This window comes from Suncus etruscus, chromosome 7 (assembly GCF_024139225.1).
Source record: "Suncus etruscus isolate mSunEtr1 chromosome 7, mSunEtr1.pri.cur, whole genome shotgun sequence".
Taxonomy (NCBI): domain Eukaryota; kingdom Metazoa; phylum Chordata; class Mammalia; order Eulipotyphla; family Soricidae; genus Suncus; species Suncus etruscus.
In genome coordinates, this window is record NC_064854.1 from 6,363,756 (window position 1) to 6,387,439 (window position 23,684).

The 23,684-nt window shown below is 45.6% G+C and overlaps 2 protein-coding genes, 1 long non-coding RNA gene and 1 other non-coding gene across 5 annotated transcripts; 3 read left to right on the plus strand and 1 right to left on the minus strand.

Moving 5' to 3' along the window:
- Window positions 1-678: 678 nt before the first annotated feature.
- FAM217B (family with sequence similarity 217 member B) lies at window positions 679-6,726 on the minus strand. Of its 2 annotated transcripts, XM_049776355.1 has the most exons (4): window positions 6,651-6,726; window positions 4,788-4,898; window positions 4,600-4,685; window positions 679-2,174 (listed from the first exon to the last, which is right to left on the minus strand). In XM_049776355.1, exons 3-4 carry the CDS (start codon window positions 4,623-4,625, stop codon window positions 1,019-1,021), a joined length of 1,182 nt encoding a protein of 393 aa, XP_049632312.1. In that variant the 5' UTR covers window positions 4,626-4,685; window positions 4,788-4,898; window positions 6,651-6,726; the 3' UTR covers window positions 679-1,018. The 2 variants fall into 2 exon arrangements, with proteins under 2 accessions (XP_049632312.1, XP_049632311.1); XM_049776354.1 differs by lacking the exon at window positions 6,651-6,726 and having other exon boundaries at window positions 4,788-5,100.
- Window positions 6,727-7,000: 274 nt separating this feature from the next.
- On the plus strand, window positions 7,001-8,236 carry PPP1R3D (protein phosphatase 1 regulatory subunit 3D). The gene has a single exon (XM_049776363.1). The coding sequence runs from the start codon at window positions 7,054-7,056 to the stop codon at window positions 7,921-7,923; it is 870 nt and encodes a 289-aa protein (XP_049632320.1). The 5' UTR covers window positions 7,001-7,053; the 3' UTR covers window positions 7,924-8,236.
- Window positions 8,237-12,296: 4,060 nt separating this feature from the next.
- Window positions 12,297-17,710, plus strand: LOC126013340 (uncharacterized). The gene is made up of 4 exons (XR_007497522.1): window positions 12,297-12,318; window positions 16,130-16,195; window positions 16,676-16,819; window positions 17,580-17,710. It is a non-coding gene; the product is annotated as an uncharacterized LOC126013340 (long non-coding RNA).
- Window positions 17,711-19,054: 1,344 nt separating this feature from the next.
- Window positions 19,055-19,218, plus strand: LOC126014890 (U1 spliceosomal RNA). Its single transcript, XR_007497846.1, has one exon. It is a non-coding gene; the product is annotated as a U1 spliceosomal RNA (small nuclear RNA).
- Window positions 19,219-23,684: the final 4,466 nt, after the last annotated feature.

Sequence of the window (23,684 nt, forward strand, 5' to 3'; positions counted from 1 at the left end):
CTGGAGAGCTAAATTGGGACAGGACCATTTTTGTACTGCAGCCAGGGGCAGAGGGCATGGAAACATGAAGAGCTCAGTGTCAGGGCCACTGACACTTTCCCAGGAAGCTTCCCAGGAGCTCGATTAGCTTTCCTAGGTAGGCGCTGAGGGTGGCTAAAAAGCCTGGAGAGAGTCTCAGGTGGAAACAACCGCCATAAAATGGTACCATGTGGTGCAACAGGCACAAAACCCTGTGCACAGGTGGCTGTAGCAGTTACCTCTGGCCACTATTTTAACGATGATGTATCCTGTCCTGTCATGGGCCTGGCTGCTTGGTATTCTCTGAGCTCAGATTCCAAATCTGCCTTTGACCCGAAGATGAAGACGCAGAGACCACATGTACTGATCAAATTCATCACAGGGCAAAAGTAGTCACAGATACCAGGGCAAAAGTAGTCACAGTTACCAGGACAAAACAGGCAAGCACAGAATAGAGAGAGGGTTCCTCAAACCGACAGAAGTCTCCTAGCAGAACCCCAGGAAGGGGCTGTGAGGACACCTAGAGAATTGGACCTAGAAATGGATGGAGACCCCCAGGTCTCCAGAGGGTTGGAAGGAGTGGGGACCCTGGGACTGGAGGGAGTGGGCCCCCCAGGCCTGAACAGGCTAAAAACCCAACACAAAATGTCCTGCAGCCTCCTTCTGTCTACCATAAAATTGGGTCACTTCCCTCAGCCCAGCCACCATTTGGAAGAAGTCTGTGTCCTGGTCTGTGTGCAGGGAGGCAGATGCGTGCCATCAACACCTTCATCCTGGGTTTGGAACTTGGCTCTCCCCTCTTGGGGACCTGACAGTCAAGTCATCGAGTGCGCTGGGCCCCAATTAGTCCTGGAAATGTTCATTTGCTTAGCATGCTCCCTCCCAAGAAGATCTCAGGGAAGATACTTGAGGGAGGGACTGTGACCTTTGCACGCTGGACATGGGCTTGCTTAGAGCTCAGAGCACTGCCAGGAAAGGGGACTGTGCATTCTGGCCCATGTTATTTGAATCTCCGAGTGCCTGAAGCAGTAGGTTTCACCCCGTTGGGTCTCAGTTTCTTCTCATTGGATACAGGTGCCTGTCTGCTGTGGCTCATGCCTCCCTTTTTCTTGAGACTGGCATGCGTCTGTGCTCTGGGCACCTTTGAGTCCGCAGCATCTAGGGTGCCTACGTGGGGTCTGGGGGCCCGGAGGTTGTCGCTACTCTCCAGCCTGCTGTCGCCCCCACTTGTGCCCACACCCCCACGGGGCAGGTCCCAGCGTGGAAAACAGGCCCCTTTACTTGGCTTCCTTTTCTTTTCCTCTGCCCTACCATTAGCTGATGACTTTGGGGTGCATGCCCTGCGGCGCATAGGCATGTCCAGGGTCTGGAGGTGAGGTTCTAGGGTGCTAGGAGAGGCACCCACGTCTGGTGTCCGAGGCCAATCTTTCTTGCAGGAAGGGTCCAGTCTGGAGGTCCCCCCGTGAGGCCGGGCCAGAGCAGCAGCCAGATGCTTGCCCCTCCCTGGGGCACTAGAACCTGGGGTTGCCCTCCCCTTGGTGCCCCTGGCACGTTCCCATTGCAAAGTCTGCTCCTGTAACCACTCCAACTGTACCAGGCGGTCCACGAAGCGGCCCAGGGTACCTCCAGGCCGCAGGACCAGCATGGCAGCACCCGCTCTGCTCTCCATGGGTCCGAGCTCAGCCATGTCCCGGAGATCCCAGGAATTAAGTGGGGGTGGGAGGAAGTCGGGGTACCGGTACTCAGGCTCCCCCTGGCCCTGGCAGAGAGGCAGGTCGAAGCTCAAGGGGTCGATCTCTTCGGCTCGGAGATTCAGCTCAGGCGGGGTAAGAGGTGAGGGGGCCACCGGGACCCTTTCCGAGTCTGACAGGTCGCTGGCACTGTCCTGGTCAGCATCCTCGTGAATGATCTTCATGGACTGGAAATCCAGGAATAACTTGCTGGCCGAGGCACCCATGGGCACAGCCCGGGGTCCCAGTGTTGGCTTGGCTTCGGGGCACACGATGTCTGCAGGTTGGTGTCTTGGCCTCACGGTGACACCCCCCAGACTGCTCCTTGGCTGAGTGGCACTCAGGGTCCGGGGCTTGCTGGGTCTCTGGCCTGCAGAACTGGGCTGTTGTTGTGCTTTACTCCAAGCCTGGCCCACAGCCTTGCCACTGGGAAGACAAAAGCACAGCTCAGCGTTCCACAAGGTCTGACTATGAACACCAGCACTCACATCCGTCCCCTTGGGCTTGGGGGCCACACCTGGCGGCAGTGCTCCAGACATACCTACTCCAGGCTCTGTTGTTTAGGGATCACCCACTTGCGGGTGCCATGGATCAAACCCAGGTTGGACACATGAAAGGCAAGAGCCTGACCCACTCAGCGACACCTCCAGATGCTGTCCTGAACACATTTCAGTGTCCCTGCAACTCCCCAGGGAGTTGAGCCTGAGCCCCAAACCCATAGGGTGCTGCCTCTCAGAAGCTTCTACACAGTACTCTGGGGGGAAGGTTTGGCTCTAGCAGAGGTGCAGACTGGCCGTGTTCATTTTCCACAGCTTGTGGACACTGAGGGGAAGTGCAGAGGCTCCCCCCACCCTCGGCCTGATGGAATCTAACCGTGAACCCACTATGTGTAGTTTGAAGGCCATTCTTTGGGGGAACAGTGCTGGCGAATTTGCAATCCAGAGGCACTGGATGAAATCAGCTGCTGGATTTCATGCCTGTTCATGTGCTCACATATATCCACATGAAAGAGCAATTACAACCAAATAGCAGCAACCAGAAGGCCTAGTGGAAGGCGGCACTAAGCAGGTAAGTCAGAGCCATTACAAGAGGGCCTGGCGGGCCCAGGGGAGTGCCAATTTTTTAGGCCCAGGATGCAAACACCCCGGCCTGTGGATCTGCTCTCAGGAAGGAGAGCTATGTGGAAAGGATACCCTGCCAGGCCAGGAATGAAACCAACAGAGCCCACTCCCTGGCCAGTGGCAGTGAATACTTGAGAACCCAACATGGCTGCCTCAAGACCATGGAATTCACTGACAGATTTTTCACAGCAATAGACTTGGGGGGAAAAAACTTCCCTTTCAACTTCTTTGCCAGGAATGTAGCATCTTTTTTGTTTGGTTTTAGTTTTGGTTTTTGGGCCACAACTGGCCATGATCAGAGGTTACTCCTGGCTCTACACTCAAAAATCACTCCTGGCAGGCTCAGGGAACCATAAGGAATACAGGGGATCGAACCCAGGTCCATAGAGTTGGCAGCGTGCAAGGCAAACACCCTAGCACTGTGCTATCATCTGGTCACAGGAATTTAGAATCTTACTAAGATTAAAAAGACTTCTCAGGGGACCGGAGAGATAGCATGCAGGTAAGGCATTTGCCTTGCATGCAGAAGGATGGTGGTTCAAATCCTGGCATCCCATATGGTCCCCCGAGCCTGCCAGGAGCGATTTCTGAGCATAGAGCCAGGAGTAACCCCTGAGCACAGCCGGGTGTGACCCAAAACAAAACAAAAAAAAAAAAACAACTCTTGGGGTTGGAGCAATAGTACAGAGGGGAGAGGAACATGCTGCAGAACAGGGTTTGATCCCCGGCATCTCTGAGCCCTGAGTGCAGAGCCGAGAATGAACCCTAAATCACTAGGTGTGATCTCCTCCCCCTAGGGAAAAAAATTTAAAAAGGAAGAGGGCCCAGTAACATAAGTGAAACACAATGAAAGTGACAGGAGGCCAAATACACTTTCTGGAAATCTTAAGTCTCCATTGTCTGGTGGTTTCCGTCATGCTAAGTACCTTCTGAAAAATGTGTCACCGCTTCCTCAATCACTGGGAGGATGTGAAGTCACACCAACCACACTATGTGTTAGTGGATGTTGGGTAAAGCTGGAAAAGGGATGAAGGCGTTGCCACTCGAGGGGCAGGAGCTGTCACTGCTGAGGGGCTGTGTCTAGCCATAGCAAGCAGGGAAGGCCTTGCATGTGGCCAACATTCCATATGGTCCTGGATCTGTTTGTTTGTTTGTTTGGTTGGTTGGTTGGTTGGTTGGTTTGGTTTTGGGTTTTGGGCCACACGCATTGGTGCTCAGGGGTTACTTCTGGCTCTATACTCAGAAATCACTCCTGGACCATATGGGATGCTGGAGATAGAACCTAGGCCTGTCCTGGGTCAGCTGTGTGCAATGTAAATGCCCCTACTGCTGTGCTACGACTCTGGCCCCTGAAAAGTGATTCTTGAGCGCAGATCCAGGAGAAACCCCTGAGTGCTGCTGGGTGTGACCCCCAAACCACTCTATATGTTATATATAATGTGTGCATATGTACATAAATATATTCATTTTTTTTTTTGCAGTGCTGAAACTACTGCTCCCCATCCATGGAGGCTCCATGCACATTAGCACCCCTTTTCCATCACAGGGAGCTAGCATAGAATGAGGATAAAGAGGTGCACCCCAACTTTTAGAGTCTGGTCAAAAGTGCCAGAATTCAAGACTTTGAAATGCACGCTGATTATTCTCATTTTTTCCCAACTATCCCTAATGACTCTGGGGGAACCTTGGTGTTGCTTTTGTAATTTAAAACCGTGGAACAAGAGAGTTACCTGCTTCCGTGTTGTGACTCCTTCATCCTATGCCCTTTCTGGGAAAATTCGCACAGCTGGTCATCATCGAGGGCTTGAGGGACTGTCTGAAAAGCAAACACAAGGGAGAAACACTCTACCAAACCCTGAAGGTGCCAAGTGAAAACTGGAACCAATCGACGTCAAATTGGCTTCAGCGTTTGCGTCACCTTCTCTGCAGGCCTTGAAATATTCTTGCTTAATCTGTTGCGAGACAGGGCAGCTGGAAACGCGACTTCTTTATTCCTCTAAATTCGGAAAGTGCTCCTCCCTCACCGGAACTAGGAGCAAGAGGACACTGTCAGAGGGTGCAAGGAAGGTGCAAAAGACCCCACCCACAGGCCAGGGTGCTTTGGGGTGTTTGAACATCCTGGCAGGTTGTTGAAACCCAGGGAACAAAGTCACATTAGCACATATGTTGTGAATGAAACCCTCCCCGCCAACACACACACCTTGGGGCTCACTCATTAAGTTCAAAGCACTCATGGGGGCCGGAGAGAGAGCATAGTGGTAGGGTGTTTCCCTTGCATGCTGCCGACCTGAGGGGGACTAGGTTCCATTTTCAGCATCCCATATGATCCCCCAGTCTGCCAGGGGCGATTTCTGAGTGAGAGCCAGGAATAACCGCTGAGCACCACAGGGTGTGGCCCAAAGACCAATCAATCAATCAAGTTTAAAAAGAAAAAAGTTCAAAGCACCTATGTCACTCAATACTTCGCTAGGAGATAGTCCCCAGATCACAGGACATGTCTTGTACCAACCATGGCCTCCCTTGGGTCAGGGTAGCTCCCCTCACTTTTGCCCCACCCATGCCAGATATCTGCCCACACTAGGGTCCCCAGGGGGTCCATCTGAGCCCTCTCTAGGCATCTCTCCAAGAAACTGTTCTGTTTCTGCTGCCCCAGGGAATCCTTTAAGGCTGAAAACAGGTGGGACTCCAGGGTTTTTCTGCACAAAACATTGCTGCAGGGCCTGGAGCATTAGCACAGTTAGCACAGTTTGCCTTGCATGTGGCCAAACCAGAACAGACTGTGGTTGGATTACCAGTATCCCATATGGTCCCTGGGCCTGCCTGCCTGCCTGGAGCGATTTCTGAGCACAGAGCCAGGAGTAAACCTTAAGCACTGCCAGGGGGCCCAAAAACTAAAACAAAAACCAAAACAAAAACAAAAACCTTGCTGCATTTTTCACAATGCAATTTTTCTACTTTTATTAAAATGTTAATGTTACTGTTTTAAATTTATTGTAACACATTCACTTTCACAAGAACAGGGCAGGGAATTTTTTTTTTTTGAGGGGGTGGGGGTACTGACACAGAGGATGACCTTCCTGGTTCCCCAGAGTGGATCAGATTGAACTCTGAATGCACTTTCTACCAAGGAAGGGTCTGACTGCAAACCCCCATCTCAGGCTTTTCCTTGCCAAGCTTCCCACAGGCTACTAGGCTCCTGCACCAGCCAAGTCGCCCATCCCAAAAAGGAAGAGCGAGGAACCCAGGCCAGAAAGGCCCCAGCCTGCTCCTAGAGAAGCAGAATTCTGCTTCTGAGCTGTTTCCTGACCCCTCAGGGGCCAGTCACATCCGTGCCCTGGAGCCCCAATGTGCGGTTTACCACCTCCCTTTGGAATTGCTGAGCCAGGCCGGCCCCTTCTGAGTGCCTCCTCCGGGGAAAGCAGCCGGAAAAGCATTGCGGGGGACGGCCGTGGGGGACGTGGGGAACGTGTCCCTGCCAATGGCAGCTGCTGGACTGCTGGAACTGGGGGTTGAGGGGAGGCAGACTGGTCCAGGCGCCTCTGCAGAGTCTTGGGGAGGGGGATCCCCAAGGAGTGGATAGCACTGGTGGGAAGGCCAGCACAGGGGGTGTCCCCCACACCTGGGCCTAGGGAAGCCCCAGAACTGCCAGCACCACCCCCCAGCTAGCTTGCATGCACGTCCCCGATCCCGTGAGAGAGCGCACGGGTCGTGGGTGCCAAAGGGCATGCAGACAGACAGACAGACGCGCGCGGGCTCAGGGCCCATCCCCAACGCATCCGACCTGCCTCACCACCGCCGCCGCCGCTTGGCAGAAGGCTCCCTCTCCCCGAGGCTGGTTGCGGGGTGCAGGGTGCGGGTTGGGCAGCGTCACGAGGAGGCGGAGCGCCGTGGCCAGCCGGGGAAGTTGCGCTCCTGGCAAGTCGCGGCCCACTAAGGCGCGCAACAGCGGCAGCGAGCGGCGCAGCAGGCACCCCAAAACCCCTGGCTAGAAGCAACCTGGGCCAGAAGTGCTCCCCGACTCGCAAGCCCCAAGACTCGGGGGCTTGTGACCTCCGCGAGGAGCCGCCACACCGGACGAGCAGGTGGAGAGCGCGTTGCGCATTCCGTGCGTAAAGCTGCGGGGAGGCTCCCCGGAGGAGGAGGAGCAGCGGGGGGGAATTTGGAAAGGGCGCCAGGCCTTGGCTATGCCCATGCCGAGAGGTCCAGGCTTGGGTGGGTTTCGGAAACCCACTCCCCGCAGCCTCAGCTGCCTCTCCGACCTGGACGGAGCCGCCTGCGCCTCGGTGACCCGGGAACCCCGACCCAGCCGCGCCCCCGCGGCTGCCGGAGACACTCGGGGGCTGCGCCCCATTATCCAGAGACGGGCCCGCTCGCTGCCCAGCTCGCCGGAGCGTCGCCAGAAAACCGGGGGAGCCGCGGGAGGCGCGTGCCGGCCGGGTTGCACCAGCCGGCGACTCCGGGTGCGCTTTGCGGACGCGCTGGGGCTGGAGCTGGCGCAGGTGAAGGTGTTCCAGGCGGGAGACGACCCCGCCGTGCCGCTGCATGTGCTGTCGCGCCTGGCCATCGCCTCGGACCTGGGCTGCAGCAGCCAGGAGCTGGAGTTCACCCTGCAGTGCTTGGTCCCCGACTTCTCTCCGCCCGTGGACGCCCCGGATTTCCAAGCGCGCCTGCAGCGCCAGCTCGTGTGCCTGGAACGCGTCACCTGCTCCGACCTGGGCATCAGCGGGTCGGTGCGTGTGTGCAACGTGGCCTTCGAGAAGCAGGTGGTCGTGCGCTACACCTTCTCCGGCTGGCACAGTGCCCATGAGGTGGCAGCGCGCTGGCGAGGCCCAGCCGGGACCCAGGGCGCCGAGGATGTCTTCGCCTTTGGGTTTCCCGTGCCGCCCTTCATGCTGGCCCGGGGCTCCCTCGTCCACTTCGCCCTGCGCTACCGAGTGGCCGGCAACGAGTACTGGGACAACAACGACGGGCGCAACTACAGCCTCACCTGCCGAGACCACGCGCTGCACATGCCCAGGGGAGAGTGTGAGGAGAGCTGGATCCACTTCATCTGAGCCAAGGAGGGAAGGAAGGGCCTTGCTCCAAGGCTTTGCCCATGCCCTGGACTGATTTCAAGATTTCAAGACCATCCTGACCTCACTCTGGCTGCCAGAGCCTTGCCAGAGACCCAGAAGATGTCACTGGACCCAAAAGTAGGCCTATGCCAGGTGGGACAAAAAAAAAGGCCTCTCTCCTCCCGGCCTAGAAATGCTGGCGACTTTTGCATGTGTCTTGAATGTCTGTTATTGATGGTCGTTGTCATGTTGGGACCTTCCTCTCCAGAGGCAGTTAGTTGCCTCTCAGGAACATTCTGGAATGAATATGCTGAAAAAATGGTTCCCCCTTCGTCTGTAGTCCAAAGACATTCCTGCCCCCAACAAGTAAAAACCCAAGAGGCCTTTGCTTGCCTGTGTTTGTAGATCTGATAGTTGGAAACTATTAATAGGCCGGAAAATTATGTCCCTTCAGTCATGGCCCAGCCATTCCCCAGAGTTCAGGCTGCCCCGGCCAGGCTCCTGTCTCCTCCATCAGTCAACAGCTGAGGAAGAGGGAAAACTTACCACTTGGAAACTAGCCAAACAGCCCTACTAGCAGCCTCTCGGCTCCTGGGGTGTCCTCTGTGTTCTGCGAATCCTGCCTCTACCTGCTAGCAGGCCATTCTCTTGGGCTGCAGACCGACCTATGCATTGTCAGAAACTCTCTGCCTTAAGTCATTTCCAGTTTTAGGCATTTCTTGAGGTTTTCAGGCAACAATGGCCTTTGCCAATTAGCTTTTCAGCATTGCTTTCAGCACTGGCTAGAAGACTGCTGAGAAAGGCCATTCCCAGAGATGTTCCTGTCACCTTGTATTCTGAGCTCTTGTCTGCCAACTCTGGGCCACCCTGCTCTTGTGCCTTTATGGAGGGGGTTCTCCAGCATCCAGCTGGAGTTGAAGATCAAGTGCTTTGAGTATCTCCAACGCAGAAGTCAAGGCCTTTGCCCCCTCCAGAGAAACAGAGTGATTTAAAACACACAGTAAGGGGCCAATGATTTCTTCTGGTGCTAATAGGTGTGGGAACTGCTAGGTGCTAGCACAAAGGGATGAAGACTTCACTGGCATGGAGAAGGGTTCCACTTGGGAAACTCACTTTAGAGACAACAAATCACTGTGATCACACTTACGGTAGCTCTCACCAGTGAATTTTGAATGTTCGTTGACTATGTTCTATCACTATATTCAGGGTGTGTTTGCCTTTTAACCAATTTGTATTTGTTTTTGTTTTTGTTTTTCCCTTCAGTGACGCTGTTGTGTGTATAAAAACTCTAAGAACAGAGATGGTTTTCTTTTTCTTTCTCTGAGTTTTTAAATTCTAATGAAGTTGACCAACCTTTGGCGATGATCCCTGTGTGCTAATTGATATGCAAGGGAGAAAGAGAAGCCTGGATGTGCTTCCTGCTCTTTAACCAACTGTTGGCTGAGGCTGTCAAGTCTGTGAGGCCCGCAGCTGTTCTGTCCTTGGGCCTGGACCTGAGCCTCTGAGAATTGTCCAGAGTATTCTATCTAAGAGAACTCCAGGGACAGGGACGGTGTAAAGGCATGTAGAAAATCCAGGGGAAAGGGAACATGAAGTGTCATCTCTTCCATATTAGGAGAACCTCAACGTGCCTTTTCAAAAAGATCAGTCTCCTCACACATAAGTGCTTCAGTATTCCGTTCTGGGCTGCTCCAGAAGCTGGGGAACAGTAACAACTTTCAGACACAGGTCCTTTAGATATGCAGACCTCATAGTGGATATGCAAATGTTGGATTGTCTTCCAAAATGTATGTGAATGCCTGTTATTTAAGATGATTTCAGTCAAGCCTCATTATTAAAGTGTATGAGCCCAAATTAGAACCTGGAGCATGGGTTTTATTTTTCTGTGGTTCTGTTTTGTTTTCAGTACCTGTGATCTAGACCTGTACATGCAGAGCACTCTACTACTGAGCCCAGTCCTCAGCGCCAATCTATCTATTTATGGAAAGAAAGCATGTAATTTCTTAACTTTTAAAACATTTGGTATTTTCAGAGCCTTCTCAAACAGTGGTCTTCAGCCACAGTCTATTTCTGGGGCCAGTCTGGGTGGTACAACTTAAAGATATTGGTGGGCCCCTTTGACCCGTGTGCGGGGCAATGCAGATTCAAAGATATGAAAAGGTTCGAGAACAATATTCTAAACACATCTGCAATTTAGTGTCTTGGCCCTCTCCTGAAATTGAGTAGCACAGTTCTCTTCTTGAGAAGCAAAACAGTCAGGAAGATAGCCAAATCAGGAAGAAAACTCCAGGGGAAACTAGGGGATAAAATTAAAAAAGAAATCTTTATGTAGTTTCTGAATGTTTATCTCTACCTTCTCCTCCTGCCATCCCCAACTTCCACTCAACCATGGAGGACCTTGGGTTTAGGGAGAAAAGGCTTTATCACTTTTTGTTTTGCTTTAGGGCCACAGCTAGTGGTGCACAGGAGTCCCTCATGGTAGGACTTGGGAAGATCCTGTGTGATTCTGGGATTGAACCAGGTTCAGCTGCATGCATGCAAGGCAAACACCCTATCCACTGAACATCTTTCCAGCCCCAAATTGTATCTTTTTAAATTTGCCTCTAATTTGCTTATGGTGCTAGGTGATTTGATTTCATGTTAATTCAGAAAACCACACTATCTGGTAGATAATAACACCATTTTCTTAGCTGGTGAAATCGAAGCACAGAGTTTTTAAATAATTGGTCTAAAGCTTTTCATCCGGTTAGTTGGCAATTCAGCATTCAAACTACACCTGCCCTCTCCTTCTCTCCTATGGCAAGGTGTTTAATAGTTTATTAAATTGGATTGGAAACCCAGCTGTGATTATGAGACTGTTTCTCATTGCACATAATTTAAAATCAGATTTTAAACATTCACATAAGATGAATATAAGTGGTTATTTTCTTCCATGTGGTAGTAACTGCGGTTCACTATTACTGTGCTTTCAGAACACATGAAATAATGAAATGGCTTCCCCCAAATAATGGGGCTCTGAAACTTTTCTTTATTAAAAAAGTGACCAAAAAGAAAAAAAAAGGGGGGGGCCCTCTATGAAGCAACTCTATCCATTTCTGAATCGCATGATTTCTAAATTTGCTTCTAATCGCTGACTGGGATATGAAATTTTCTCTTGCTTAGATTGTTAAAAACAAGAATTCCAAACACTTTGGCATATTTTACCCCATAGCAGTTTCTTTTTCCTTTTCTCATTTAAATGAATAATTTAAGTAGAAACATGCTGAGAATCCTAAAAGAAACATCAGTGCTTCCTTGCAGGACCCTTCAAACTAGAGGCATCCTCAGCCTTCAGACACCAGATGTCTAGAAAACTAGAAAGAAGAGCAAGCTTCCCAGCAGGCAAGCAAGGCAGGCAAGCAGGCAGGCAGGCAGGCAGGCTGTCAGAGGAAAGAACAAGTGGGCGGGGCAGCCGGAGAACTTGCCAGGGCAACTGGAGGATGGCCCAGGCCTGGCACAGATGGTGGAGAGAAGAGCCAGGGCAAGGCCTGGCCAGGAGCATGATCTGTTTGTGGGCGTGGTTTGGTTGCTTGTGGGGGCGTGGCCTGGCTGTGGGCGTGGCCTGGTTGAGGCTCACCTTCAGCCTACCAGGCAGGGCGGAGTCTGGCTGCGGGCGTGGCCCGGACATGGGGCGTGGTTTGGCTGCGGGCTATGGCTCACCTTCAGCCTGCCTGGCGGGGACTCGGCCTGGGCGTGGCCTAGTTGTGGGCGTGACCTGGCTATGGCTCAGCGTCGGCCTACCCGGCGGGGGCGTGGCCTGGCTGTGGGCGTGGCCTGAGCCTGTCTCATGGCCCGGCCCAGCTCGCAGTCTCTGCTGCCCTCTGGTGGCCATGATGGGGAAGGACTCTAGGCTAGGGCATCCTTCAGCCTTCCCACCCTGTTCGGAAGGCAAGTTCGGAGCCTTCCCCGTGCGGCGTTGCGGGGCTTCCCGCGGGTGCAACGCCTCAGAGTGCCCAGAGGCAAGATGGCGGCGGTCCAGTCCGTTCCCTTCGCTTCGCTTCGCTGAGGTGGAAGCGCTGGGCGGGGGGAGGAGAGAGGGGAAGTCCGGGTGGCCCCGCCCCTCGCCCCGTGCCGGCGGCGCTGATTGGCCGGCGGGGCCCGGAGCCCGCGACGCTGATTGGCCGGCGGGGTTGGCGCCCTCGACGCCGATTGGCCAGCCGCGCTGGGCGCTCGCGACGCTGATTGGACAGCGGTGGAGCCCGCGAAGCTGATTGGCCACGCACCTCCGCCTTCTTCCGCCTTTCGGCGCGGCGTCAAGAGCCCGTGGGCGCCTGAGGCAACACACGCTCACTCGCTGCGGAGAGTAGACGACGACCGGTGGAGCCTCAGTGGCTGACACACCGTCGCGAATGTGAGGTGCTGGGCTTCGGGGAGAAACGCGAGCCGTGCCGCGGTGCGCCCGGCTCGGCTGTGGGGGGGCGGCCATGTTTGTGCCCCGCCGGGCCCAAGCTGCGTGGCACGGCTCCTGGGGTCCCGAGGAGGAAGGAGAAGGAAGGAAAGGAAGAAAGGCCGAGGGGCTGCTCTCCGGACTCTGCTCCTTCCTCTCCTCAGGCCAGTTGGCGCCATTCGGCCTCGGCGGGAAAAATTCCCGTCAGGAATCTTGGGGCCAGCCGTTGGTGACCCGGAAGTGAAAGGGCCGCCCCTCCCCCCAGGGTTCGGCCAAAGGGCACCACGCGGGCCACGTGGCTAGGCTGGCCTGGGGCGAGGTCACTGGCTCGCTGTTCGTGGGGGTCACGTGGGAGTCACTTGGCGGTCACGTGGAGCACGTGACACCTCCAGGGCCGCTGGGCAGGAATCTGGACCCACCTTTTCCACTTCCGCCTGGGCCTTTGGCCAACTCCCAAGGCTCCATTTTTCTCAGCAGAGTACCCAGCTAGGCGTTCACACAAGCCAAGCCCATGGAAGGTCTCAAAGTACATCTCGTGGGATGGGGCCCAACACAGAACACAGTGTTAGGGACCCCAGACTCCATTCACCACCACCACCCCCCAACATCGCATCCCATAGGGTCCAGGAGCCTGCCAGGACTAACTCGCCATAAATACATAAAAATAAGTCGTGGGAAGCATGAAAAAACGACGCTTTAGAATTAGAAAGATTATGATTCTCTATATAATGTAATTCTATGTAGATATTATGCAATCATCTCTATTATCTATATGTTATATATTAATTAGAATTCATGGTATGACACGTTTTCCATGGCTTGCTTTTTATTTTAGCAGAATGGCTTCACGATAGGTATTTTTGTGCTCTATGGATAGTGACTGCAGGTTGAAATCACTGTATTGAAAGAAAGTGGAGTATTAGACCAAAACGGGAATTTAGCCCAATAATTCGTATTTCAAAACTTTGAAACGTTTTCTAAAATAGTAAAAAAAATAAAAGAAAAAAAGCCTTTTGAAATGAAGGTAAGTATGAGTTAGAAATGAACGTTCAACTTCACCGCTTTTAGAGCTGGAAATTCAATTCACTGGCTGTAAATAAATCCACGCGCCCTAATACCACAGGGAAGGGGGAGAGGGTCTGGAGCAGGACCTCCACAGGAAATAACCCAAACCAGGCTGAAGGCAGATGCAACACGGGTCCAGGGACCCTTCCGCCACATGGAGCAGAAGGAAGAGGTCAGACCACAGTGTTTATTGGAAACTTAAGACACCCCCAAAGGGTGAGGGGAAAACTAAGCTAAGGAATCTATCTAGAAGTTCTTCCCAGCCAGGTGGGTCGTTGACATGTAAAAGAGGAGGCCATAACTGTTCAGGTTGAAAGCAGACATCACGTCATTTAGGCTGAAGGACACAACCCAACAGCTGGCACCAACAAACGTTATTAAAATAACACAAACTATTTTTGTTTGTTTTGTTTTTGTTTTGGGTCACACCCGGCAGCGCTCAAGGGTTCCTCCTGGCTCCGTGCTCAGACATCGCTCCTGGCAGGTTTAGGGGACCATATGGGATGCTGGGATTCGAACCACTGTCCTTTTGCATGAAAGACAAACGCCTTACCTCCATGCTATCTCTCCGGCCCCAACACAAACTATTTTTAAATAAATGATTTTAAATGGTTTATACAAGTCTTAGTCACTAATCTAGTATTTTGCTTGTCATATAACGACTGCTGGGAGAAAGACAGTCGCCTTCTACTATCCTAGATCCATAGGGTTGGAAAATAATTAAATTGACAGAAGCTACAGAATCAAAAGAATCTAATTACATGTATGCATAGTCTTAGAGAATACAAACCCTTAATATTTCTTTTCTTTTTCTAGAACCCTTAATATTTCTTATGCAGCATCCCACTATTTTTACAAAAACTTTCTTATTTGAATTTCTGTGTACCTACTGGGCTGTCAACTCAGTGAAGTTTGGAACTTTATTTAAGAACTTTGGAACTTAAATAACCAGCTGCCAACATCCCTTCTAGATCAGTCATGGAGCTGGGCTTGCTTCTCTGGATGCAGCAGATTCTGGTCGTGTCTAGATGGAGTAGTGGGCCTTTGGCAGGTCTGCCACCATCCCACGAAGGCTCCAAAGATCTGTGACTGGCATGTATGGGTACACCTGGAATAATTCAATTGCCATCATTTCTTCCATATCCGTTGTGAAGCTATTCTGCTTCTGTGGTTTAGGGCAGGATACAGGGGCATGGAGTACTGGGTCTTTAACAGGTGGGGACTTGGTCTAGTCCTACCTCTTGAAGAAGGCTCCATATATCTGGGTCTAGCAAACTGGAATCCTACCTGGAATAACTCAGACGTCTCTTGGACAAGTATCTTTTTAAGTCTGCTTGTCTGACTTAAATGAGTTTGTTTATGTCTAATGTACGGTATATGAACTTCTAAGAACTGCTTTTATTGCATCCCATAATAACACGGAACATCCCAAATTGGCATGGAATAACCTGACTGTAGAGCTAAATTAAATTCAGTATTAGAAACCAGAAAATAGTTCAGTTAGGGATGGTTGAAAAGGTTCCGCCCTATCTTTTCTAAAGGGCAGGGGAAGGAAACTTGAATCTGAAATCTTTATTTGCCGTTACATCAGAAGTGTGCCTCAGGGGACAGCCTCTGAGACTCTTGCTCAGTACTCACCACCTTGTAACCCACCTTACTAACAGTATGCTTCTTTATTTTCTCTCTCTATTAAAACCCTTTCTTACGACTATGCAGACAAGATTATTGTTTGAAGGAACATGAGCCTACCATCTTCCCACTAGTAGGCATGTTACTTTATCTCATTGGATTGGCCCTCCAGTAGTAGTGGACCCAAACCTGCACTGTAACAGAACCTCTTTTTTTGCAAATACACAGTCCTTACTCCTCTATGAGTTGGAACTCTTGGTGATTTTATTCCAAATCTCTCCATAGTACCAGTTATTTTTTAAATTGTTCTAGACAGGATATTAGAAAATATTGTATTAATTGCCCTCCAAGCTATATTTGGAAATGTTAGATACCTTTGTTATAACGCTAAATGGTTCCTGTTTTCCTTCTTCTGTAAAGGAAAACAAGATCTATATTATCTTTTCCTTATCCCTTTCATTGTTTATTTCTTTGTTATCATATAATATATCCTTTGGCAATATACTCACATATCCCTTCTTCAGTAAATAGACCTGTTAAAATTTCATTTAGACATAAACTCAAGATTATTTTTTCTGTTTGCCAAGTTGGGAGAAATATAGTAGCAGTACTGTGTGGTGAGATGCAGTAGGTTTTCTTTCACTAATTATTAATTAGTGTTGTGATCACTTTGCAGGATTTTTGACATTCTAAGTCGGGGCCCTCCGTACAACATTTTGTGGCCCTGCCCTAGAGGGATCTTTTTTTGTTTTGTTTTATTTTGTTTTAGTTGTTTGGGTCACACCCCCCAATGTTCAAGGCTTACTACTGACTTTGCAGTCAAGGATCACCCCGACTTTGCCTCCTGCGGCCCCCGGGTAAATTGAGTTTGAGACCCCTGTCTAAGTTATCTAGAAATAAAAACTTAACAAGTTACATGTGTTCCTCCAGTAACTTTAAACAGCCATGACATTTTTTTCTCAATGAAGAACTTAAATAATATTACATTGCCTTAAGCATATGCAGTAATGCTTTTGCTATACATGAAGATATTTTAAACTGTAAACAATAGCGCAAACTATAAAATACAGAAATTTTCTTTTATAGGTGGTATTTGTTTTATCCTGTTGTTTTAAAAAGTAAATGAAAATGCCGATAAGACCAGATCTTCAGGTATGTAGTTCTAGAAATTCTATTTTGCTTATTTAAATAGGTTTTAATTACAATATTATTAGGAAAGAGAGCTTATGTTTATGAAATATTACCCTTTCATTTTTATAATACTTTACTTATTTTTAAAAGCTAGTGAAGTATTATTGAGAAGACACTTTTCTTCTGTGTATTTTACCTAAAGTTTCATTCTCCAAAAACCTATCCATGATTTTAAGTGTGGGCTTAATGAATATATCTCTATTTATTTGTATATATACATCTTTGCATATATGTATGTGTATATACTAAGCTCATTTGTGTATTACATTGGAGTAATTTATTTGTCATTTTATCTAAAATGCATAACTAAAAATGCGCATATAGGTTGGTATAATTTCTAAAAATGATTTTAATGATGATATGTAGTTTTAAATTACTATATTTCATGAAGTGATATGTTTTGTTTTGATTTAATATGTGTGCAATTAACTATTTTTTTAGCAGTTGGAAAAGTGCATTGATGATTTTTTAAGAAAAAATGATTTTAAACCTTTGAAAAGCCTTTTACAAATGGATGTTTATGAAGATGTGAAAATTAAATGCAGCAAACAATTTTTAAACAAGTTGGATGACCTTATATGCAGGGTAAATACTATTTTTACTAAATTTTAAAATTATATATCACTAATAATGTATTTTCTTAAAGAAATATATATCTTGAAGAAATGAATAAAAATCAGGCTTTATCACATTTGTTTAAAGCATGCATGCAAATAAATGATTATTTTGCCAACTACTTACCTTTTTCATATGAGGAGTTTCAAATATCCATATTGGATTGTTCTTTTCTATACAAATATATAAAAATGTGTTTGAATGATCTACAATTATTAACAGTACTTGAATTTGGTAAAAAAATTTACCTACTCGGGAGTTTAGACACCTAATTTATGTTTTTTAAAGCCAGTCAGCATATTCTCTGTATTAACACATGTGATTTTCATCCATGGCATTTGAAGATATAAGGCAAAGTCATCACGAACCTTAAGCTATCTGTCATACATAAAGTATTTTTATACATGGGTAAAGGTGGTTGTTGTCAACGCCTGTAATTAAAATTGAATATGATTTTTATATATCCATTTGCTAAGTAAAGGAAATTTTAAGAATGAAAACTGGCTCACACTGTCATATTTTAACATCCCTTCAGTTTATACAGAATTTTGTTCCTGGTTTTATCCTGGAATGGCTTAGTGGCTTTAGACTTTTTGATACTTTGCAATATGAAGATTATGAAAATGAAATTCCCCTTGGGGATTGTAAGTGCTGGAAGGTTCCTTAGCATAATATCGATACCATAAAATTTTGAGTTTACAAAAATTTAAGTGTGTTATTTTTGTTTCAGGAGCTAAATAAAAAGGATTCTCAAACTGTTTCTACCATTTTGGTTTCTGTTGGAAGATGTATTAAAAATATCTGTATTTTGGGACAAATTGGACTTCTGATTATGCTAAAACAAGGACTAGTTCAAAAGATAAGTATATTATGTGCATATGCTATAGAACTAAATTCAACTTGTGTTTTCATTACCAAGATAAAGAGCATAAGAACGAACTACATAGATTCTTCTGTGAATTTAAAATCAAATAAACTCTCCTAGGCATTTTCTTTCCTTTCAGTTTACCTTACTATTTAACTTAATGTTTTTTCATTTCTGTATACCCAGCACCTAGAACAATGACAGGGATAATATATACATGTAAAGATATCGACCATGCCTTGCATTTGGCCAACCCCCTTTCAATCCCCGCATCCCTGATAGTCTCCCATGCAGTGCCAGCTGTAGGCTAGATTAAATTAGATTAGATAGACAGACCATTAGGATTTAACTTCATCCATTTCCATCTAAATTATGGGAAAATATAGTAACCCCCCAAAATATAAGCCAACAAAATTGTTAGAAACCAAAATGATTGGGTATTTAAAAGACACTACAGTGGGTAGAGCACTTGTCTTGCATGTTGTTGACCTGGTTAGACTCTTGGTACCCCTGATCGTTGCCAGGAGTAGACCCTCAACTTCACCCGATGTGACTCCAAAACAAAAAAATCAAAAACCAGACTTAATTTGGATACAATTTTATTTTACTCATAACTTAATCGCTTTTGTAAATATAGTAAATGCATTCTTATAATTAAGTTGAATTTGTATTAATTGCTATGTGCATTTGTTTTTTTACATGGTTACCTGGTTTGAAAAATCCAAGGAAATGATTGTGAGTCAAGGAAATTCAAAAGAAAAAACTATTGCAAACATGGTAGAAGACTTATTTGATCTTTTGATGGTAAAAATCACATTGAACAATGGATATTTTATGTTTATAGTATTTATTTATTTTAAGAATAACATTGTTTTCTCTGTGCCCTGAATCCGAAAATCACTGACTGGTTAGTGACTGGGTTATATTCTCCTCTTAAGTCATGTGTTGAATGGTTTGCCTGACTGATACCATTAAATGATTAATAAAAGTTATGTGCTGATAATTTGTCACTATAATTCTATTTGTATTAATTATAACTGACTAAATTATAATTTTTCAGGTGGTGCATGGCATCAGTGATGAAGGTACAATAGATATTTCTAATGGATCAGTAGTTTTCTGTACAGTAATGCTTTATCTTTGCACAGTATTATCTGACCTAGATTGTTCTACTGAAAAGGGTCAGATAGTACATATGTCTGCTTTTCTGAACTAAGGAAAATAATTAAGGATGTTAAGATTCAAAGTTAATATTTGTAATCAAAATTAATTGTGACTTTTTATTTTTTCATACTTACCTGTAAGAATATTTTATGTGTAGCACATTAGAAAATGTTCTATCACTTAGCTGGCAGGGGAGATACCATGATCACAAAGGTGGTTTCCCCAGGGTAAGGCTCATTCATTCCACTTCCAATGTGCTGACCCCTGAGAGGTCCCCAAATATGGGAAACTTGATTGCATCATTTGTGATAGTAGGGGACTGCGTGCGTACTCTTCCCTGAAAGGAAAAAAAGAAAAAAATGTTCTATCATGCACATAATGTGAAATACCAATGTCAATTACTAAATATTCTTTTAATTTAACACATTTATGACTTGGACTGCATCTGTAGAATATTGGATTATATCACTTTCAGTTGAAAGGAAAAGTTGTTCAGCTGTATAGTTAACCAGATTTTGAAATGTAGAAATTTTCTTTGCACTTAAATGAAGATTCAAAAATGCTGCTGGACCTATAGTTGGAGCTTGAGAAAATATATCCCTATAAATCTGTGAGAATGGAGGTATCTCTTCTTGCTTTACAAGAAGTGTAGAAAGCAGCTTTGTATTACTTATGATTCAGGTAACCTTAGTTACATCAATTTCCCATATAAGCATTGTTTTTGCCTTATAATAAGCATTTTATAAATTGGTTGTCACTCAGTATTTAATAAGGTAGTCGAAGGCAGCTCTTGTTCACAAAAATTTCAGTCTCGCCTGAGTTCAAAAGGTGAGAATGAAACATTTTACTGCTATGTTATCAAATATTGCTATATGAAATAGGACAAGTCAGGGTATGATATTTAACTTCTACTTAACTGATAGCAGCTAAGTTCAAAAGAATGAGTGAGAGTAATATTGATACTACAGTTTAAAAATAGAATAAAGCATAATAGGGACAGAGCTATAGCACAGTGTGACCCAAGTTTTTTGATCCCTGGCACCAGATATAATTCCCTGAGTCCCTCTAAGATTGGTTCCTGAGCACAAAGCCAGGAATAAGCACTACTTGGTGTCATATATACCAAAAAAATTTAAAAATGAGAAAACATGATTCAAATATTTCTACACAGTATTTACCAATTAATACTGCAATACAAGTGGTCAGTGGGGGCTGGAGCCATAGTACAGCAGGGATTGCTTTTGCCATTCATGCAGCCAAGTTAAGTTTGATAGCCTGCATCCCAAGTAGTCCTGACTCCACCAGGAATCATCCCTGAGCCAGTAGTAACCCCTGAGCACCATCAGCTGTGTCCCCAAAACAAAAACGTAAAAGGAGCCATGAGTTAAAGTTGGCTCTGAAAAAAAAATTAAGTAAGCTAAGACGTGTTCTATTCTTTTTACTTGTCCCTAGCAATAATCAAATTATTCTGGGGCCGGGAAGGTGGCGCTAGAGGTAAGGTGTCTGCCTTACAAGCGCTAGCGTAGGACGGACCACGGTTCGATCCCCGGTGTCCCATATGGTCCCCCCAAGCCAGGGGCGATTTCTGAGCGCAGAGCCAGGAGTAACCCCTGAGCGTCAAATGGGTGTGGCCCAAAAACCAAAAAAAAAAAAAAATTATTCTATCTCTGTTGAAGAATGACATAGTATTGATTATTGAAAGTGATGAGTTTCTCATAAAGGAATTTTCTGCCTCAAAGCCAAAAGCATGAAATCCAGTCCTATGTTTTGCCACTTATTAGCCATGTGACAGTCCAAAACCACAAATGATTCAAGATCAGGACTAGATGTTTTGACCTCATTCGACCAATGAATGACTCCAAATACCACTTCTTTTTTTTTTTATTTTTTGTTTTTTTGGGCCACACCCGGCGTTGCTCAGGGGTTATTCCTGGCTGTCTGCTCAGAAATAGCTCCTGGCAAGCACGGGGGACCATATGGGACACCGGGATTCGAACCAACCACCTTTGGTCCTGGATCTGCTGCTTGCAAGGAAAACGCCGCCGTGCTCTCTCTCTGGGCCCATCACTTCTTTTTTAGGCACACAAAGCAGTAATATTTTTTGGATGAAATAAATACATAAATTTCAAAAATCAAAATCTGCATATTGATTTTGGACTAATTAATATAATCATACATCAAACATTCAGTAATGGCTATTGAACCGTTCAACTTCATGAAAATACGAGTGATTAAGTAATTTCTTTTTTTGTTTTGTTTTGGGACCACACCCAGTGACACTCAGGGGGGTTACTCCTGGCTATGCACTCAGAAATCACTCTTGGCTTGGGGGACCAAACCACTATTTGTCCTACCTAGGTCAGCTGCATGCAAGGCAAACACCCTACTGCTGCACCACTGTTCAAGCCCCATGATTAAGTTATTTCTAAAGGTTAATCCTACTTTCAAAAAATGAGGTAGTGCTAGATATATTTAGAGGAAATTTACAGGATATTTTATAATGCAGATTTTAACAATAATGCAGCTACAATAGAAAACAGGTACAACGTCCAAAAATATTGAAAGAACAAAGCCAATATGGTGCCAAGATGGATGGTTTAAAAAAAACAACACTTGTATTACTGTAAGATCACTGATAGTTTAAGATTTTTTCATTCTTAAAAATTAATTTAAGCCAGGTTGTTAAGTGCAAAGAAACCAATGAAGTGTTAATATTAGGTATTTAAACTATTATTAGGTATATAAACTATTTTAGTTTATAGTTGATGTTACTAAACTTTGAAGGTAGTGTGCTTCTGACTAGTACAACTGCTCCATGAATTTCATGAAAATATTGTCATTTAAATCATTTCAAGCATATTAATCATTTAATACTTTAATTTAGGTAAAAGACAAGTTATAGAAAGCTTCGTACCTCGAATATGTGCCCTGGTTATTGACTCAAGAGTTAACATTTGTTTTCAACAGGAGGTAATTTATTAATTTATTAGATTTTCTCCTAAAACCTAAAATAAGAAAGTTTTGTAATTGAGTAGTAAATTTCCAAATGGAATATTTTATTTTAATTTTTTCCAAATGGAATATTTTATTGTGGACACTAAATCATCCTTTTTTGAGGGGGGTCACACAGCTTGGTGACTGAAGGCCATTCTTACTTGGGAGACTATGCAGTGTTGAGAATCAGACAGTACAGGAAATTAAATCTGGAGTTCCCCAGTATGTGCTCCAAGCCTTCAAACCTTCTTTCTCACCTTTTTGAAAGTACGGTTTAGGTAATTTTTTTTTCAGTGCCAAGGATTGAACTCAGGGCCTCACACATGTAAGCTAAATGCTCTCCTGATATCTTCTGCATTTTTTCCTCCTCTAACATAATTGCTGGAATACTTAGTATAGCTGATAAAACAGTATTCTTCAATCTTTTTACATATGTCATGCATACTTCACAGACCAGAAATTAGAAACAATATGGTATTTCAGTAATTTTAATCTTTCCTACACCTGTGGACAGCAGCTGTTGACTGGGCCAGTGGTTGAAAAATGCTGACATAAAGATTTGCTGAAAATTCATAAATATCTGGGTTTGCATATGCATGTAACTCATGCAAAACTACATTGCACAATCAATTAGAATTCTCATTTACATACTAAAAGTTATCGACATTTGTATATATAAGATGTGTGCATATGTGTAGTAATAATAGCACACTAGTGTAATGTTTTTGCTTTCATCATGCTTTATAACAGTAATAGCATGTTGAATTGAAGAGTACAGGTTTATATACATGAATCATGATACTTTTTTATATTTGAGGTGTTTTTCTTCAATATCCTGTTAATGTAGGCTTTCTACTCTTTCATCCATCATTTTTCATTATGTGTGAAAATTATTTTTTTAAACTATTTATTTATTTATTGATTGGTTGGTTGTTGTTCCTCAGCGGTGCTCAGGAGTTACTCATGGCTTTGCACTCAGAAATCGCCCCTGGAGACCAGAGCAATAGTGTAGTAGCAAGGCTTTATTAGCCTTGCACGTGGCTGACCCTGGACTGACCTCGGTTTGATCCCTGGCATCCCATATGGTCCCACAAACCAAGAGCGATGTCTGAGTGCATAGCCAGGAGTAACTCCTGAGCGACACAGGTGTGGCCCAAAAACCAAACACACATACACAAAAAAAGAAATCACTCCTGGCAGGCTGGGGACCATATGGATACCCGGAATTGAACAGGGTCCTTCCCAGGTTGGCCACATACAAGGCAAACGCCCTACCGCTGTGCTATCTCTCTCTGGCCTATATGTGTGAAAATTCTGATTAAGAAAATAATAAGCTTATACTATTTATATTCCTAGAATATTTATGCTGCTTATTTCACTGAATATGTACTTAATGGATTTATCTTTTTTTCTTTTCCAGACTCTCAAAAAAATGAATGCTATGCTTGATAAAATGCCTCGAGATGCCAGAAAAATACTTTTTAGTAAAGAAATGTTAATTCTCATGTAATAATTTATACTATGTTGCTTTAAGTGGTTTAAGTTAATAATTTACAGAATCATTTTACAAGCAAATTAGACAACCATGAGTGGCATTATTAATTAAAATGGAAAAACTGTTGTAGACTTCTGATACATTCTGCTAAAATCTGTAATAACCAATGGAAATTTTATTGTATTTTTCCTCTAGACTTAGAGGGTTTATAGTTAATGGATAATAATAGTATGTCATGTGTTATTTTGATTCACAGGCGTAGTATGGGAAAAAGGATTTTAGATGCTGGAGGCAAGTATATCTTTCAAAATGTCCAT